Below are 19,776 nucleotides of genomic sequence, written 5' to 3'. Positions count from 1 at the left end.
TTTATCTGCAGCTAGTTTCTTCCAAGATGAAGTTTTCAGCCGAGTAGCTGATCTGAACAGTGAGGGGAATGTATTTGCAGCAGTATGCCCAGCCAAACCGCATCCGCACATACATTCAAAAATATGAATGAACAATAACCTCCCAGCAGCAACGTAACCACTAGTCTTCAGTTAAGTTTGAACTCTTTGAAAAAGTAAATGAAGTTATAAAGCCGATCTTAAATGCTGGCTACAGGTTCATACTCCGTGAGAGAAATAATGGTCAACATTGATGAAACATTATTGATCCATAATAATGAAATTAAGTTTTTTGTGGTGAGAATGTACAAGAACAGAATTTGTTTTTGTCATTCTAACAAAATGATAGAGCCACCTATGGTGTTCTCAGCTGATTTGACACCTGAAGTTCTTGCTGCTAAATTAGGATCACATGATGAAGTAAAATCAGCAGGATCCATTTTAGGAAACGTCCTAAAAGATTTAGATTTTGGACTTAGTGACACATTTTGTGATGTCGCAGAGCTCCACAAATCATGGGAGTCAACAAGAATGCCTAATGTTGTCTTAACATTTTTTACATCATTGTTTAATATCTGCAAAGCAAAACAGTTACAAACTCAAGTTCTTGTGTGCGGAACAGAAGTCACTAACATTGATGATGGCTTTAAAGATAAAAGCGAAGAAGTGGAAGACATTTCCATGGGCCAAAATGTTTATACTGTGCAAATGTACTGTCTTTTCAAAATCATGTTTTATGAATTACATCACAGCAAAAAGTAAACTTTGCTACGCATGATGACTGTCCATGCAATCTATGATATGTGGAAAAGTAGAGAGCTAATCACGTCAATGAATAAGATTGGTGTATCAACTAGTTATAATGAAATAGTACGGAGCAGGAGCTTGTTAGCAGCTCATGCTGTAAACTCCAGTTAATCCGATAGCACACTACTTCCAAATCACTTTACCAGGAAAGGATTAACAATTGCTGCTAGATAATTTTGAAGACAGCTTTTCTGTGTCAGGAACATCCAGCACACAATATTACAATGGTGCTTTTTCAAGACTGTACCAATGAAGTAGGAACTGGAAAACAAGTTGTGTCAGCTGTAGGCATAAACAAACCAAGCAGCAAACTTATAACCCAATTGCCTTACCAACGTATGCAAAAATCACTACAAGCCAACAACACATCCCAGTCTACAAGAAATGTTCATAGTGGCTGAGGACATGGATCTTCTTCTGGTCTGAAGCGGAGGCCCACATGCCGATTTAACTGAATTTATCATATTGCTTATTCGGTGCAGAGTGAAGGATGAAGAAAAGCCAGTTCCTCCGTGGGCTGGATTTCATGCTCCGATATCCCAGAATACCAAGCCACTGAAAAAGGTTGGGTTGTTACCAGTAATACCATCTCCAATCACAAACAACGCAATAGTATGCACAGCTCTAAAACAATTCCAAAATATGCGTGCTCAGCTTGAAGACCTGCCTATCCTACCAATTTTTGGCAATGAAGGTGTTTACCGTATTGTAACTGACATTTTCATGAGCAATCCAGGAGAATTTGTTGATCTTTATCCAATGACTGCAGTTTTCTACACAACAAAAGTTGTGTTGCGGTGTGCAAGAAGTTATCTCAGTGGATGTGGCATAGACGATGTACTTAACAAGAATGACAAATTAGGTTTTGCATATATTATCTCATAAGTAGATAAGGCACAGGCTGCACTTCATTAAAAATAAATTACACAAAGCCAGGCAATGTTCAATACACTCAGTTCAAAAATCAGAAAACCTGAAAATCCGAAGAAGGTGAAGAAAAATCAATCAGAACTTTCCAAGTATTGAGGAAATGTTTCACACCTGATAGCTGTAGTGAAAAACTTGGTACATGCTGATCCGGAAGCTGCACAGGAAGACTGTGGAAGCACTGATTACTGTGTTTTCCGAATTTGATTGCATAAACTACCCAAGATATGGGTCCTGGTATTTGAAAAGAATGAAGAAGCTAGGAGGTGAAAAAACATCTCTACAGAAAATTAATCTAAAGACATTTTGTGGCGAAAAAGAGAGAGGGAAGTTTTAATGCTCTGGCTCCAGATTTGAAATTGGAAAAGACAATCCAGAGATCACAGAAAAGCTCCAAGGGAATTGTTGGTCAGACACATAAGAGTGAATGTGTTGCTCAATGGCAGCAAGTTTATCGTGAAGTTCTTTCTATTTGCAATGTTATCAAACAGATGAACCATTCAAAATGAATTGACCATTGTGAAACTGTTCCTCACCACAAGCCTTTTTTTCCCCCCCAATTTTATTTATGCAAAAGAAAAACAACATATGGTGTATGGTACAATTATGTATAAGTGTATCATTAACAAGATAACTCCTCTCCCTCTTCAAAATATAGCATCTATTCGGTGCCAGAGCTTCGAACTATTCTTTCTTACAAATGTGCTGTAGTTCAGTGCATTGGTTCTAACTAGACAGAAATAAACTGCATGATAGTCCATCACTAAGTGTGAAGTATTTGAATGCAGCAGAGGTAAGTAGGCAGGTCAATACCAATCGCATTGTATGGAACATTAAACATTAACAACTAGATGGTGATTCTGCAGCACATGATACCTGGTTCAAGCATGGAGAGAGAACCGCTACTTCGCTCTAGCAGACTAGACAACAATATTCGGGTGGTGCAGGACCTTAGAGGGGATAGCAGACACCCAGCAGGCAGTTATACAACTAAATCCAGCGAGAAGAGCGAAGTCCCGGGAGGAGAGGGGTATGGGAGAGAGTGAGAGGGCATGTCGCCAGCCAGCCATATTCAGCCTCGTGTCCGCAGCCACCGATTTACCACCCCACGGGGCAAGTCTTCCTCAGCACTCAGCTATTGGGATTCGTCCACCGAGGTGGCCCCATCTTCCACCTCGGCCTCTTCATGCAGCCCCTTAATCATACCACACTAGTCCTTCAAATCCCTCTCCATACTTACGTAGACGATAGTCCTCAGCAGTCGCACATTCAAGGAGATCAGACAGACATCTATAATGTGTCGGGGGGGTCGGGTTTGCCCACTTGATCGCAATGCACCTCTTGGCTAATACAAGCCCCAGCTGCACAAATCTTTTTGGGGATGGGGAGCAGTCCCAGCAAGCAGTGTCTCATTGTTATCTTCTCTCTCTCACATCCGTCGCAGTCTTTAGCATCTGTACTATCTGGCGCCAGCAGGGTAGTAACGAGCTACATGTTCGTGTGACGTGTCCAAAGGTGGCTGGGGATGTGCCGCAGCGAGTACACCTGTTGGGTCGTGTTGGGAATAGTCTGTGAAGGCGTTGTGGTGTCAAATACGCTCTGTGCAGACAGTAAAATTGTGTCAACTTAAATCTAGCATTGCTAGTCCCTTCCTGCACTAGTGAGCAGGCCCTATTCCATTCCCAGTCTATAAGCGGAGTTCCCAGGTCCATATTCCACATAGCTCTCGTCCAATGTATGTTTATCTGCCTATCCCCTTTTAGGGCCACGTATATTCGGAAGAGTAGACCACGGACGCAGCCCGGGTCTATAAGAGCCTTCAAGAGGTGGGATTCAATGGGTTCCTCAGGGAAGGAGGTCCAAATCTCCTGAGCCGTTCGTGATGGGCTTGCATATTACAGAAATTGTCCCTGGTCAGTTCCAAATAGGGACTCTGCCTCCTCCTGTGTGACAAATATGGCATTTCGGTATAAATTACCCACATTATTACATCGCCATTTCGAGAACTCCAACGGGTTAGTGACTTTAGCAAAGGGGCGGATCCACCAGATCAGGGGCAAGTGCGCATAGGGCGCTCTCCGCAGTCCCCGCGTGATCGCTCATTCCCATACTCACTACACCTGCGATATTAGAAATGAGGTGCCCTGTGGTAGTTCAGAACCACCCATGAGGAAGCCTGGAAGTCGGGGTATACATATAGAGCCTTCGAGCAATTTTATTTCCCAGTTGGAGGCATCGTCACACCACATAGCCGCGTACTGCAGCAAGCCTGCCATGTAGTATAGATGGAGGTGTAGTAGCACCAATCCCCCCCATCAGCCAGGTCTAACTTCAGTACCTCGAGGCGGACTCTACACCTCTTACCTGCCGAGACTAGGGACAGCAGCAACTTATCTGTCAAAACAGAGTAGGGGGGTTGCTCGCAGAACGAGTTTTGCATGACATACAGGAATGTGCGGGAGTAAGACCATTTTACTGAGCGCGACTCAGCCCAAAACTGACAGTGGGAGCATGGTTCATAATTGGACAGAGGCCCGGAGTCCGTCCATCACCCTACCCATGTTCAGCTCACATTGTAGTTGAGGGGAGTGAGTTACGTGAATACCCAAGTACTAAAAAGGTCTCAGTTTCCAATGTCAGGCCCACCTGCGGGAGCTCCGGCGCAGCAACAGTTGCCAGAAACGCCATGGGGTACAACACCATCTTCTGTCGGTTGACTCGGAGGCATGGTATCCCTCCAAAGTCGTCCATCATACTTAATAGGAGTGGGACTGACCGTTCCAGGTCTGTAACGCACACCAGAGCATCATCTGTATACAGTAACATGATGTGTGTTCTGGTCCCCAATCATATGCCCCACTCCTGTAGTCCTGCCCTAAATTGTACAGTCAGGGGCTCCATAACCAACGCGAACAGAAGTGGCAACAGTGGGCAGTCCTGTTGTGTTCCTCGTTCAATATCAAATGAGTCTGACACTATTGCCCCAGTGCACACCCGCGGTGCCGTATACAGGAGGCGCACTCATGACCTGAAGCTTGGTCCAATGCCCATTCTACTCAGTACCTCCCAACAGTAGCCCCAAGTCAGAGTATCAAATGCCTTTTCTAAGTCCAGGGCATACAGCACGGCACAATCTGCAGAGCCTAGAGTCTCGTGCATTACATGAGATAGCCTCCGCAAATTCATATGAGTTACCCTCCCTCGCACGAATATGCATTGATCATCTAGCACCAGATGGGTAACAACATGTCCTAAGCGCACTGCCATAACTTTTGCAAGTAGTTTTACATCTACATTGAGCATGGACTATGGCCTATAGGAGCTGGGGTCAACTGGGTCTTTCCTTGGTTTCAGTATTATGACTATCAATGCTTCCCTCATCTGTGTTGGCAAGGTGCTCTCGCTAGGGGCCTCACAAAGTGTTTCCAACAGTCTGGGAAGGACCGATGCAGAGTTTGTTTGGTAAAACTCAACTGGTATGCCATCTGGACCGGGTGTTTTAAAGTGCGGCATGGCCTCTAAGGTTTCCTGCAACTCAAACATTACGTCCCCTTCCAGCTCCTCAGTCTGAGCCTCAGCTAACTGGGGAAGTCCGAGCCCGTCCAGGGACCAGGCATTTGGCAGCTATCCTCGCGCTTAGGTGAGGTGTATATGTTTTTCAGGTGATCCCGCAAGAGTAATTTGACACGCGCTTGGCCTAAAAACCTTTCCCCAGTCGTTACACGGAGTGACAGAATTATTGGTAGGGGCATTCGCGCTTGGGTAGCCAAGCTAGCATGCGCCCCAACGGTCCCCCTCGCGGTGCAGTCGCTGTCTAAAGTCCTTGTGGACATAGCTATCCAGCCTATTCCAAATGGCTCCTATTTTTCAATGTGACTCTCGGTGGCTGGCTTCAACTACATTACTGTTACCTACTAGACTTTGGAGTGTAGCCAGGATACCGTTCTGCTGTGTGAACTCCCGTTCCAATTTGTTCCTAATACCGTAGGTTTTACTAAGGCAGTCGCCTTGTATGATGATTTTTCAGGCTTCCCATTCTATGCCGCACATCTGGGTTGTGGTCCAATTATCGCTAAAATATGCTTTTAGCACTGCATGCATGTCTCCTTTACATTCACGATTTTCTAGCAGCTCAGGCTGCATTCGCCACAAGGGGATCGCTGGCTTGGGTGTGTGAGCCTCACATTCCAGTAACAGAGGGGCATGGTCTGATAGGAATCTAACCTGGTAGGCTGCATGAACATCAAGCGTGCCGTCATTTGCTGGCGTGTAGCAGGAGTATATTTTGGACATGGGGTGAAGTTCCTCCATATATCTACAAAGTGCAGGCTAATCATGACCTCGCAGAGTTTGGTGGACATGTGGGGCTTAGTGCCCAGTTTCGGTGTGCTCCTGTCTAAGGCACTATCTAGGACATAGTTAAATTCCCCTGCCCAAATAATGGGCATCCTAAATTAGGGCAATAGTTCTTGCTCCAGTTTTTTTTATTTTTTTAAAGAACTCTGCATCATTCGAGTTGGGGTGTATATGTTCAAGATGCAGAGTTCACACCTGTGCAAGTCCCCGTCTAAGAATATATTGCAGCCCTGCAAGTCTGCCGTTAAACTTTTGAATTGGAATGGGACCCAAGGGGCAACCAAAATAGACCACCCCAAGCATAGGATGAATATGTCGCCGAATAAACTGTCCCCTCCACTTTTTCTGTAGTTTTTGCTGCGCCTCACTGTCCATCAAGTGCGTCTCCTGTAGGAGGGCAATATGTGCACCTATTTGTCTAAGGTAAGTGTGTACTCTGTAGCACTTTACAAAGGAGTTCAGTCCCCTCACGTTCCATGTAATAATTTGCATTAGGTCACTCATCTCGATCTATTACGATCAACAGTGGCAACGCCGCTCCCCATTAACTCCCTACACCCCACCTAGGCCCCCCCACACCCTGCACTTCAGCCAAGCGTGCACACAACAGTGCAACTCCATCTCCTATCCCCATCACAATGCATGCAGTACACCAAGTTTATAAAACATAACTCCAGCTCCCACCATGAACCCCATTCAAACACCCACATCCCTCCTCAGGTAAACACCTCCAATAACTAGTGTCTGCCCAATCTGTGTGTGTGCCCCGCCTTCCTCTCCAGAATCCAGAGGGAGGGGGGAGGGGGGGAGAGCGGTTCGCTGTCCCCAACTCGATAGCAAGGAGTAGCTCAAGATGGTGCGATCAGCGCGCAAGCTGTTCTCCAGCACCCCTACCACAACCATCCAGACCACGCACACACTATTCCTAATTATCTCAACTTATCACTACGAAGAGATCATAGAAAAAACAAGATACGAGCCACATAGATGAGTACAAGAGAGTAAGGCAAAGGGTAGTCATGGCTAAAGCAGGGACATGTGCATGTCAGATCGCCCCATCCCCGTACGTTGTTGCGTCCCAAGTCCCCGCCACCCCCGCGCAGGCAGAGATCTAAACAGAAAGGAGGAAGAGGGAGGAAAGGAGTCAACTTTTCCCCAAACCTTGTATGGGTCCAGTCACAGCATTACATCCCAGTGCCTCTTTGACGGCCATCAGGTGTTGGTATTGTCTAAGTCTGGGGTTGGACCCTCCTCACCCCGTGGCGACCCAGTACGTGAGGATGTCGCTGAGGTGACGGATTCCACCAATATTCTGGCCTCCTCACACTCCTGTCTCTTTCGTTTCAGACTCAGGGTGCCACTTGGGCGCACTATCACCCTGTTGCTGCAGCTCGTGAGGCGGCACCTGTTATTACTGCGTGCAGTGGCCTGCGAATCTCCTGTCCCTTGTTCCTCTCTGCGGCCTCTTCTGTGGGGGGGGTTTCCAGGGGTCTCTAACCTCCTCTGAGTTCCAGCCAGACCCAAACTGCTTCTGGTGTTTGGAAAAAATGCGAGCAGCCCACGTGGAGAACTTTCAGCTTGGCTAGGTATAGTAGCATATAGGTGTTCCCCATTTCTTTTAACCTTTGCCTTTGAAGTTGGGCCGCCCTAGTATAGTCAGGAAAGAAGCATATAGTTTGATTCTCGTATGTAGGGTCGCCGTGGTAGGTTTGCGTATTTCCTGTAAGATAATGTCACGTCTCTATAGTTGAGAATCTTGGCAATGATCGTTCTAAGGGGAGCTTCCGGCGGTGGCGGGGGGCTCTAAGGCTCTATGTGCTCGCTCCCCCACCAACACAGACGATAGGGGAGCTGTAGGCACTGTCTTTCTGATCCTATCCTCTAGGAAGGTCTCCGGGGCCTTCCCCTCCACTCCCTCCGGGAAGCCAACAACTCATAGATTACATCTCCTTGCCCTCCCCTCCACATCATCAGTCCTCGCCTCCAGTCGGCATGTTTTAGCCTCAAGGGTAGCCACAGTGGCCTTCAGAGTGTCTATGTCTGTCTGCATGCTATTCACCTGCTGCTCATTGGCCACCGCACGTTCTGCCACCACCCTCAGATCAGGTCTCAGTAAGTTAACATTATTTTTTTTCATATTCAGATCATAAACATTGTTTGGTGCACACAGGGCTCAAAAAACCTACTCGACCACTCGCTATGGCGAGTTTTATTTTATGAGGTCGAGCTATTTTAGATTCCAGACCGTTCTGGCGAGTGAACAAAGAACAGGTGTTCTGTCGAGTCAGAAACTGAATTGCCAACTTTAAATCTTATTCTAGTCACATTTGCTCTGTGTTCAGAGACAGAGGTCAAAAATCAGTTTGTCTTCTTGCAGTGCAAATACTTTTCCTTGTGACTGCAGAGTTCCAGTATTTTGCAAGGTGAACTGTCTGACCTATGTGAAATGAAAGCCTTTTGGTATCAGGTTTTTCCTAACACAGTTATATAACTAATTCAACTTTACAAACATTTCCAAATTTATTTCAGTAGCTGTGAAAGACCATTTTTTTCTATTTCTGTGTGATGAAAAAAATATTTAATAGAATGAAAAAAAAAAAAGTTTGTCTCTGAAACCCCATTTTCAAAGATTATTGGTAATACACTATATAGTTTTATCAGTAAAGCTTCAAATTTGTGGAAAGGTTTTGGGATATTTCTTGGATACTTAGGGCCTGATTCTAACTTTGGAGGACGGTGTTAAACCGTCCCAAAAGTGGCGGATATACCACCTACCGTATTACGAGTCCATTATATCCTATGGAACTCGTAATACGGTAGGTGGTATATCCGCCACTTTTGGGACGGTTTAACACCGTCCTCCAAAGTTAGAATCAGGCCCTTAGTGTCTGTAAATGACAGCACGCTACCACATCATGCTTTAGAAATATATTTATTAAAAGTGAGTGTTTAAAAATAAACTGAGAAACACTCTTGCCCTGATGGCAAAGCTATTAGTAAGCTAAGAGGCAAGTCATGCATGGATCATGTGTACCCTAGACTTATTATACATGGAGCAAAAGTTTGGTGTATTTAATCAAACAAAAGAGGATTTTTTTTAATTTATTTAACAGCAGAAATGCTGAACTCACATATTTGAAGGTGTACTCATAAGGGAGAACGAAGAAAAAGGTGACTGTAAAATACAATATTTGCCTACGATCACACAAATTGAGACCCGTTTCTGTGTCAAGTACATTACAGCGAGGTCGAGTAGGTTATTCAAGCAACTCGACCTACAGGTCTAGTAACATTTTTATGATTCTTCGAGGCCTGTGTACACATAAAAATTATTTAAAACCTTTACTATTTGTTTCATTTCTTTATAAGTCTCTTTTTTCCTCTATTATAGCTGCATTTTGGGAGATGGCGGAAGGGTTGCTCTGAGAAGTTAATTTCTGACTCTATAAGACTACTTGACCCCCAAAACCAATGTTTTGACAACAACATGAAGGTAAACAACAAGCAGGTAAGAAATTACACTATGAACAACAGCAGTCCACAATGATCTCCTCGTTTAGAGAAGTGGCCACGTGGAATGTGGTGCAATGCAGAATAAATGAGCAGCAAGCAAGCAACCCATTAACACTGCATGTGGAGATGTAGTATTCTATTAAACATTAAAATAAAATGAGGGAAAGTAAAGAAATGAAGGGGGGGGGCTATAAGAGTGGAAACTTCAAAAGTAAAGGACTGGCCAACCAGCCCAGACACTGAAGTGCACTAATTTTCAGGTGGATGTACACGTGATTAGAAAATATGATCATTCACATAGTTAAAGATCCAATCGCTGAAACAGGGTTAAACCATTACCCCTCACAGTTCACGGTCATGGATCAATGTATATAAAAGACACTCAGATAGACCAGTTTTAGGAAAAGAGTGGACCCAAAAGGCTTCTATTTAGCTGTAGGGATAATTGTTATATATACGGATGCATGTGTTATTTGATTATTTTCTATAACGAGATTCTGGCAGACATCTAAGTAGAGTTTTTAGAAAGAATTATTACACCACAAATCTTCTCCCCCTGGGGTTTGTCAGAGGCAGTACCAACACAAAACACATTCCCTACAAAGGTAACCTGCCATTTTGTGTAACAAAATACCTAGCTATAGGTTTTAATTAATACAGAGATATAGAGAAATAAGAATTCACTCTTAAATACATTTCAATATGCCAAGCCTAACGTGTATCATAACTTTTCATAATAAACACAGCAGACCTATGGCAACAGAAATATGTTTTTTCTAGGGAAGCAATCAGGCCTGTAGCTTGTACATGGCTGATCACCATAACAAAATGAGGCCTCCTGTACCGAGCATACGCCTGTACTGACCATGAGCTTTTCCAGAAGCCAACCATCGGGCACACAGTAATATCATTACATAGTACACACAATTGTAGAAGGCAAAACAAAATAATCTCTCTCCAAGAATGCCTAATGGTTCTGGCAGTAAAAACCTTCTACATCCACGATTTACCAGATGGGTAATCAGCACCAACATACTTGCCTACAATGATAAACTGTGAGGGCTCATGTAACAAAAATAACCATTGGTATACTTTAATACAGAGTAATAACAACAATCTACCCTTAAATGACTGATTTTAACAATCAATATGTCAGGCCTACTACCTTTAAAATATAGTTTCCTTATAAACAATCAAGGCTATAACCTTTATCATTGGCTTGTTACAATATGAAACTCAAGATTGACAGTGCTGATTCACAAAGCTTCCCATAAGGTAGCAATCAGATATAACCTAATAAAATTGCAAATATGTACAAAATACAGTTGTTAAAACAATGCAAAATCCTTCATAAGAGCCTAATAAGGATTACATAGTATAACACGTCTATCCTCATTGTGTTTTTAAGGTGGTCACCATCACCAAAACCCTTGCGTACTACAGCAGTTATGAGTTTCTCTTTAACAAAATGCCTGTCTACATGCTTTAACACACTAGAATTACAATGTACCTTTAAAAGTGGTCTGCCTTTAAGGTATACTTTGCACACTATGCAGGTATGGCTACATGCTTTGTCCTAACTTTTCATTATAAACCGATCTCACCTAAGGAATTTGAACTAACTTTTCCCAGTGAATTAATAAGATCTCTATGCTTTACTGATGGCTTCACACTATGGTCATCTCAGACTACAGAACTGCGCAAGAGCTGGGACCCACCAGGCATATATTTATAAAATGCCATATGTACAAAATTACAGGAGGACAAGACGATACACAGCCACTTTCCATAGAGCCTCACAAGAACCATAACAGTGAAATTCTACTTAAACACCATAACTCTTGCCTATACTGATAAGCTGTTAGTTTACATGTAACCAAATAACTTTTTATGGTCTGTAACATGTAAACAACAATCCACGGTTAGAAGCCTACTGGTTTTACACTATAAATAAGCTAGGCCTATTGCCTTTAAAATATATTTTCATAATAAACAAGCCAGAATTATGGTATTGGGAATAACATTTTCATGCACACCAATCAAGCACTGCTGTTATCATTCGTTTATCAGCATAACCAACTCAGGTTTATTGTACCGAGCATAAGGTTTCCCACAAACCAACCATCGGGCAGTCATAAATTTGCAAATGCACGCAAAATTATAGTTGGCAAAGCAAAATAGTGTCTCTCCCAACAGGGCTTAAGAAGGATTCTCACACTGCGAATCCTTTATGCTCATGGTTTTTCACTGGGCAACCAACACCCTTGGCTATTGTGAGACTGTGTAACAAAAAAACAAAAATAAAAAAAGAATCTGTATGCTTTAATCCCAGAGTAGTAACTCAACCTTACATACCTATTGTCATTAACATATGCTTTTCACAATCAATATGTCAGGCCTACTATCTTCATCATAACTTGCCAGAATAAACAATCAGGCTTATAAGCCTTGCCATTAGCTTGTCACCATAACGAACTTAAATACATGGTACTAAACATAAGCTTTCCACTAAGCAACTATTCCGCATACAGTCATCATGGAAGTACAAATGTATACAAAATTACAGTTGGCAAAGCAAAAATACTATCCATCCTCATACAGCCTAATAAGTATTCTTGTAGTGCATATCTTCTTTCCCCACAGTTTGTTCGAGTAGATACATAAAAAACATTGCCTACTACAATAATATGTAAAGTTCCCTGTAACACACTACTTGCCTATGGGCTTTAGCAAAATGTCATAACAATCCATCCTTAAAAGCCTATTGTCTTCAATGAATGCTTTTCCTAATACGTTGGTTTGTCATAACGTTTCATAATAAACGGATCAAACCTATGTCATGTGGCATGCTTTTCCCAATGAACTGATGAAGCCTTTACCTTTTAAACACTGGCTTTACACTTTGCGCACCACCGGCCTATTTGAGTGGACAAACTGACAACCATCATGCATACAGTTATAAAATTACAAATACATAGAAAAATTAAGCTTGCAAAATCATCACAGTGAAATACCCACAAGATGTGTCATAGTGAGTGGCCAACGTCAAAACCCATGCCTACTATGGTAATTTGTGAGATTCACACAACAAAATGCCTATCTGTAGGTTTTAATTTAGAGTAATAATTCAAACCTAATTCCCTATTAACATATGCTTTTCACAATAAATATTCAGGCCCAGTGTGTCCATCATAACATTTTGTTTAAAAAACAAAAACAAAAAAAAAATAAAAATCAGGCCTACAGGCATGCTCATTGGCTTCCCATCATAACCAACTCAGTCCTACTGCTTCAAGTATCAACGTTGCCAGAAGCCAAAAAGTGCAAGACATGCATTCTTTTTAGTAGAAGCACACAAATTCTGCCCAATCAAATCCTCTACTCAGGGGAATCAACATGTAAGTGGAGCCTAAGCCCCTTTCTCAGTAGGATTCTGAAAGCGCTTGTTGGTTGATCACATAAGGTAAAGTGACTGTTGCACCGTCAAGCCAGAAATAAAAATATATATGTCTCTGTGAACAAGGGAGCCATGTCTCCTGAAACGCGTTAGAGAAAGAGTTCTTCTTTTTGCTGTTTTGTTTGTTCTGCCACATTAAATTTATTTTTGGACAGTGACACAGGTGGGTGTAACATTTTCTTCTTTTTAAGAAGTAATTTGTTGAATATATATATATATACATACACACATATACACACACACACACACACACACACACACACACACACACAAATGATTGCCCTCCTTCCTTCTGTGCTGCTGCCAGAGAAAACAGAAAATTATATAGTTGTCAGCAACTTTTCAGAGGGCCATGAGGCAAGCAGGGGTTACTGGCCCCACCGTGGGGGACTGAGGCCTATTACTCCTGATGTACCTGGTCCTGACTTACAATGGTTTATGAGTAACTCGGCCAAGTACGTCTTCTGCACTTGACTCACAGGGTTGCATGATCCAAACAGTCCATGTCTACCTCACAACTCAAAACGTCCGAAGCAGCAGAAATAAATCATTGTCTAACCAACAACTTACTTTTATGAAACAAGCATTGGCAAAGCCAATAGGTTTTTCCTAAGCAAGAGCAATTGGCTTCGCCAATGTCTTTTAGCCATGCATGTTGTACAGCAGAGTGGAGTGGTGTGAAGTGGAGTGGCATGCGTAGAGTGACAGAGTAGAGTGGCCTGGAGGTGGCGTACCATGAAGTGGAGCACAGTAGGGTGGCATGGAGTAGAGTAGTGTAGAGTGGGGTAGATTTGAGCGGCATACAGTGGACTGGTGTGTTATGGTTTAGAGTGGAGCAGAGTGGAGGGGCATGGCACAGAGTGGTGTAGAGTGAAGTGCAGGACAGTGGCAAAAAGTGGAGCAAAGTACAGTGGCTTGGAGTGGAGTAGAGTGGCATACAAAGAAGTGGGGTGGACTGAAATGGCATAGAGTCAAGCAGCATAGAATGAAGTGGCACTGTGTAGAGTGGAGTGGCATACAGTGGAGTAGAATGGCATAGATTGGGGTGGCTTGCCGTAGCGTGCAGTGGTGCAGAGTCGACTGCAGTGTAGGGCAGTAGAGTGATGCAGAATAGAGTGACATACAGTGCACTACTGCAGCGTAAAGTGACTTATAGTGCACTATCGTACAGTGCAGTAGCATAAAGTAGAGTGGTGCAGAGTGGCAGTGAGGTGGCAAAGTAGAGTGGTATGCTGTGAGGAACAGTGCAGTCGCATGGAGTACAATGGCGCAGAGTAGAGTGCAGTGGCACAGAGTGCAGTGTAGACTACACCGATGTAGAGCACAGTGGCGTATAGAAGAATGGCTCACAGTAGAGTGCAGTGTCCTAGACTGATGTAAAGTGGTGTAGAGTGCAGTGGCACTGAGTGGTGCACAGTAAAGTGGCACAGAGTGCAGTGGCGTAGAGTGGTGTGAGGCAAAGAAGAGTACAGTGCAGTGGCACAAAGTTAGTGGCATAGAGTGCAGTGGCACAGAGTAGAGTTGAGTGGCATGAGCTGAATGCAATTGCACAGAATAGAGTGGAGTGGAGTGGGTTAGAGTGCAGTGGAGTATAACAAAGTGGAGTCGAGTGGCATGGCTTGCAGTGGCATAAAGTGGTGCAGGCTAAAGTGAAGTGCAGTGGCATAGAATAGAGTGAAGCAGAGTTGAGTACAGTGGTATAGAGAAGGGTAGAGTGCAGTGGTGTAGAGCGGAATAGAGTAGAGTGCAGTGATAGAACAGAGTGGCGTAGAGTGCAGTAGAGTAGAATAGAGTGGAGTGGTAGAGAGTGGCATGGTGTGCAGTGACATAGTGGTACAGAGTAGGGTGGCGTACAGGGCAGTGGTATAGAGAAGAGTGGTATGTAGTGGGATACAGTATTGTGGCATAGAGTGCAGTAGTGTAGAAAACGGTGGCAGAGTGATGTACAGTAGAGTGCGGCTGGTGGGTGGGAGAGAACAGAAGTTACATTGATGAGGATCGAAGACAAGCTGAAACATATGCACTCATATAGAGTGCTTGAACACACACACAAAAAAAAAAAAAAAAAACGTTTAAAAAACAAAACGGGAGCAGTGGATGGACACAAGTACTTAGCCCATTACCCAGGGGAGGGGCAAACACAAGAAGAGGATATAACCCAACATGTATTGTACCACTCACAGGTGTACATACACCCAACACATGCATTTACCATGAACACACTACTCTGCACAACATCCTTCAGGGACTGTACAACCCATAGGCACATATACACCTAGTATATGTATTTTACATACACGCTCTGCGCAGTGCTCCATTCTCCCTGTATTGTTCCCTTCCCAAGCACACATATACCACTCTTGCGCAGTGCAGCACTTCACACCAAACTGATGTAGGTATAGTGTGAGTTAAGCACACAGCAGTGGAACTATAAAAATGAGTGAACATGTAGGCCTCACTTAGATGTCAAAGGTTAAAATGAACTTGTACACTTCTATTGATCACTACATGGTATGCTGCCACTACTGTGCTGCTTAACTCCTGGTGAAGGCAGTAGCCTTTCACCACTATGAGGTTAGTGCTTCGGGCCCCTCCCAGTCCAACAAGACTGCAATCTGAGAGACGGGTCCTTATTGTAATTCATACACATGATTTGTGTTTGTCAATGATAACAAAAATCAGCATTAGGGATCCATTCATCAGTACAGTTGGGCAGTCAGGGCTGGAATGCAAGTCATTTCCTATGCAGAGGACTTTTCCGCCCAAACACTAGCTATGTAGGACACTTTAATACAATTTCAGTGTCATGTGTGGACCTCTGAATGTTCAAGCTCAGGCAGCTGTATAAATAAACAAAATTATCAAAGCTGTGCGGAGAACAAGCACTTTTTTATAGAAGCACACAACTTCTGCCCAATCAAAACATGTACTCTTGACACTGAACATGTGGGTGGAGCCAAATCCCTTTTCCTGGCGATTCTCATATAACTGTCTGACAACAAGTGCGGTGTCAAGCCAGATCATTAAAAAAAGTAGTAGAAAGTAATAAGAGGGATAGCAATAAGCAATGGAGTAAAAGAATGTGCAGGTTGTGATGTGATGGCATGTCAGGAGCAGAGCAAGCAAAAGCTGCTTACCGTACAGTCAGCAAAAGCAAACACAGAGGCCGCAACTTACCAGCACCTTGATAAGCAAGTGGGGTGCCACGAAGCAACAGGGTTCATGTTGGAGTGTAAAATGAGATGAAAGCAGAAGAGCAATGGAACAAGTAATGTCAGACAGAGACAGCCATAGGAAAAGTGCAGACATACCAACTGACCCATTTCAGGCAGGAGACTACTGTTTTTTTAAGCCTTATCTGACTTTATTATCCAATCTGAAATTGTCTCTGCTTCAACAGAGATCAATAGGGAAAATACATTCCCTTGTGTTTGTACCCAACTTCTCCCAAGCCACTGAAAGCTTGAGAGTGGCTTTGGCTCAGATCAAGATCCTGCTGGAACCTCAGGCCCACAAGGAGCTGAGCTTTCGTGTGAATTCTGCCTGTTACCCTCCCTTTAGCCAGGATGTGGTGAAGGGGTCAGAGGTGTCGACTTTGGAACTGGGGAACGAGGTTTGAGTCTCAACGTCTCTCAACATACTGTGATTCTAGGCAATACACTTAATCCCCACGTGCCTATAAAAATGAATATGAGCTTACGTCATGCACTCGTGTTCATGTAAAGTGCCACAGTTGGGTCGAGTTTGTGCTATATAAAAATATTTGCACACCTCAAGACAAAGCATTAAAGGAAATATAAATAGATACCCATTTAGTTACTGATATGTTCACAGCGGAACTAGAACACCTGGATAAATTGCAGTTTGCCCGCTTAAATTGTGTGATCTTAGACGAATATTTTATTTCCTCCCAGGATCATTTTTCTTCACTATTGTGTATGAACCCACTTTCAAATATCAGAATACCAGTTGTACAAACACCCATTGTGTTTGATTCAGTAGACTATAATGTTGCTCTATAACAATCTGTGCCACTACAGCACTTACATTGGAAATGTCTTGCCTCTTACTTCACTAATGGTTCAGGTTTAAAAATTATCACTTTTATATAGTGCTTCTCAGAGCAGTGCTGTAACGTGCCTACTAATGTCAAAGCCTGCACCTTAGGGAAATACACTTCTTGAATAACATTTGGCTAAGTTTGTTGTATGATTTACATAGCACACATTTTCAAGTCTAAGCATATGCACGGGCTCAAATACAGACCCTCACCTCTGCTCTAACCCAGCTCTAATTTGTTGACTCGACCACCACTACTTAACTGGTCTAAAATGTTGGCATGTAAGAAAGCGTCACCAACTGAGCGCACTGAAAGGGGTCGACACAAAACAAGACTTCGAAACAGCGCCAAACAGAAAGGAACGGCTACCATGGGGAGTGACAAGTCGGTCAGCCACCCTCTTCCTTCCTCTTACCCGATGCTGGGACTCCGCCGCACCCCGTTGTAGTCGTGGTTTACGACAAGGGCCCACTGGAGGAGAGGGCAACAGGTTGCGGAGACGCGAGTCTGGCTCCGAAGCCCTGGAGTGAGACAGGGTAGAGGCCATGGAACCGGTACACCGCAGAGATAGAAGTAGCTGACAGATGCAAGATCAGTCAGTCAGTTGTAAACACTGCCCTCCTACACATCGCTTGTCTTAGGTTCATAACGCGCGGGGAGAGAGCGCCTTATTTTGCTGTTACCACGATCATTGGCTAAGCGTCATCTTCTCAGCCCGCCATTGGCCAATGAGAAGCCTCCATGAGTCTATTGGTTAAACCATGCAGTGAAAAAAAAAACAAGAGAAGACTGCACGAATCGGACTGTAAGATTATGACAGCGGAGACCTGCGGGGTCCATGTTGGAGTGTAAAAGACTACTGCTCTGCTGGAGCAGACCTCAAAATATGGAGTTTCTTTTTCATATTGAAAAAGAAAGTGGTTCATACTTGTAGTGATATGATTTTTTTCGACTGAAGCTTGAATTATCATGCTCTAAAGTATCTGTGCTTACTATGTGTAACCTTGTGTGATGTAACCGGTGCACATGTAAAGCGCTCCGATACCTTCGGGTCGAGTTCGCTCTATATACAACTGCAAAAGAAAGGACTAGTATTGATGCTTCTCAACAATAATGTCGATACTTTCAATTATTCATTAATATCATCATCTCAGGTTCTTTCCTTATTTTCGGATACGTTTCCAGCCAGTAGTAACATTAGTGGAGACTAGAGGCACAGCAGTTCTGAAAACTTACTTGCAGGTTTAAACACGTCCTTTTATGATAAATTATTTCACATTAGGAATCGTTTTAGGCCAATGAATCTTTTGACCCAGTTGAGAGACACCTTAGGACGAGATAGCTAATCAATATGTCAATCAATACGTCAATAATGTCATCAATATTTATTACAATAATGCATTTTACTTTAGTCAAAGACATTAATCAACTCAAGACACCACCATGACCTTTCAGTCATGAATAACCACACCAGTTTATTAGAATTTATGAGTTTTATTCCCTATTGATTACAATTCTAAATGCAGGTGTGTCAGTCTCAAAAGCAAAGCACTCAATATCATTGTCATAATTTGGCAACTCAAATAAGACTTAACCAAAGCAAGGAATGCAATTATTAGAGCATAACACAGCGTAAACATAGATCAACTTTAGCAGAGTGTCATTACCGCGTCAGTTCAACAAAGCATAGATTCAGTAATTTGTCTATTTGCGTCGGTATAGTGAACCCCTGTCCTAACCACTGATTAGTATTGGCATGTTGGGCTTCATGCAAAACAATTTAGAACACCAATTTGGAAAACATCTAGCTATGGTCTCTGTCAAAAGTAAGCAGTTGGTACCTAGAAAGGAAAAGCAAACAGACAAATCACAATTTTATTACAAGACCGGAGGCTCATATTATGCAGTCTTTTCTTGCTTTAATTTTCGATAGCAGCCAAGTGAAAACAAACTACAATAATGACATCATAGATGAACAACCAATAGGGCATCGAACACCAGTACTAATATCTTAACTGCGAGCAACAAGCCCTCTTTTCTTGCTGCTCGCAGTCAAGATAAGTACACCATTTTCTTTTTCCTCACCTTGTAAAATTGTCTAAATGCATTATCATAGTCTTATGTATTGAATAACAATGCTTAGTGTTTAAAACGTGTATGCCGCTTGTACGCGTGTTTTGTTTCTCGTGGGCAGCGCGTCTTTCAAGCACCGCGTCTTTCAAGCAGCGCGTCTATCAACGGTAATTTTCGGCCGTTGTAGACCCGCGCGTGCACGTGCGCGCATTCTCTACATTCCTGTCATTTTTTTGACGAACCTGGTATCGCGTCGCCTGGAGCAGCATTTCGAGCGTATTTTCGCTCGTTTTTTCCCTCAGCCGGCCTTCGCATTTCGATCTGTGCAGCACCCGGCTTCCACACGTTCCCTTCGGAGACTGTCCTTTTCAGGAACCGCCCCAAATCTTTGCTCCTGCCCCCCTTTTAGCCACTCCCTCTCTCTTCTCCTCACAGTTAACCCCTGTTTAACCAGTTTACTCTCCAAATCCTAATATAAATTGTTACCAAACCTTTAATACATTTATTTTTTGACATAAATATATTTATTATTGCCTGTTGTCAGCACTATGGCAGAGGAAGAAGA

The 19,776-nt window shown here is 43.2% G+C and overlaps 1 protein-coding gene across 1 annotated transcript in view; it reads right to left on the bottom strand.

Moving 5' to 3' along the window:
- The window catches only part of WDR62 (WD repeat domain 62), a gene marked incomplete at its 5' end in the record, with an annotated part of 926,258 nt that extends 908,671 nt beyond the window's left edge, over positions 1-17,587 (bottom strand). Inside the window, one exon of the mRNA XM_069207611.1 lies at positions 17,554-17,587. Within this exon, the coding sequence (XP_069063712.1) occupies positions 17,554-17,587 (34 nt within the window). The remainder of the gene's footprint in view (positions 1-17,553) is intronic.
- Between the last annotated feature and the right edge of the window lie 2,189 nt (positions 17,588-19,776).

The sequence above is a fragment of the Pleurodeles waltl genome, chromosome 9, assembly GCF_031143425.1.
Source record: "Pleurodeles waltl isolate 20211129_DDA chromosome 9, aPleWal1.hap1.20221129, whole genome shotgun sequence".
NCBI lineage: Eukaryota > Metazoa > Chordata > Amphibia > Caudata > Salamandridae > Pleurodeles > Pleurodeles waltl.
Note: the sequence above shows the minus strand (reverse complement) of the source record. Positions and strands in the feature narration are given on the sequence as shown.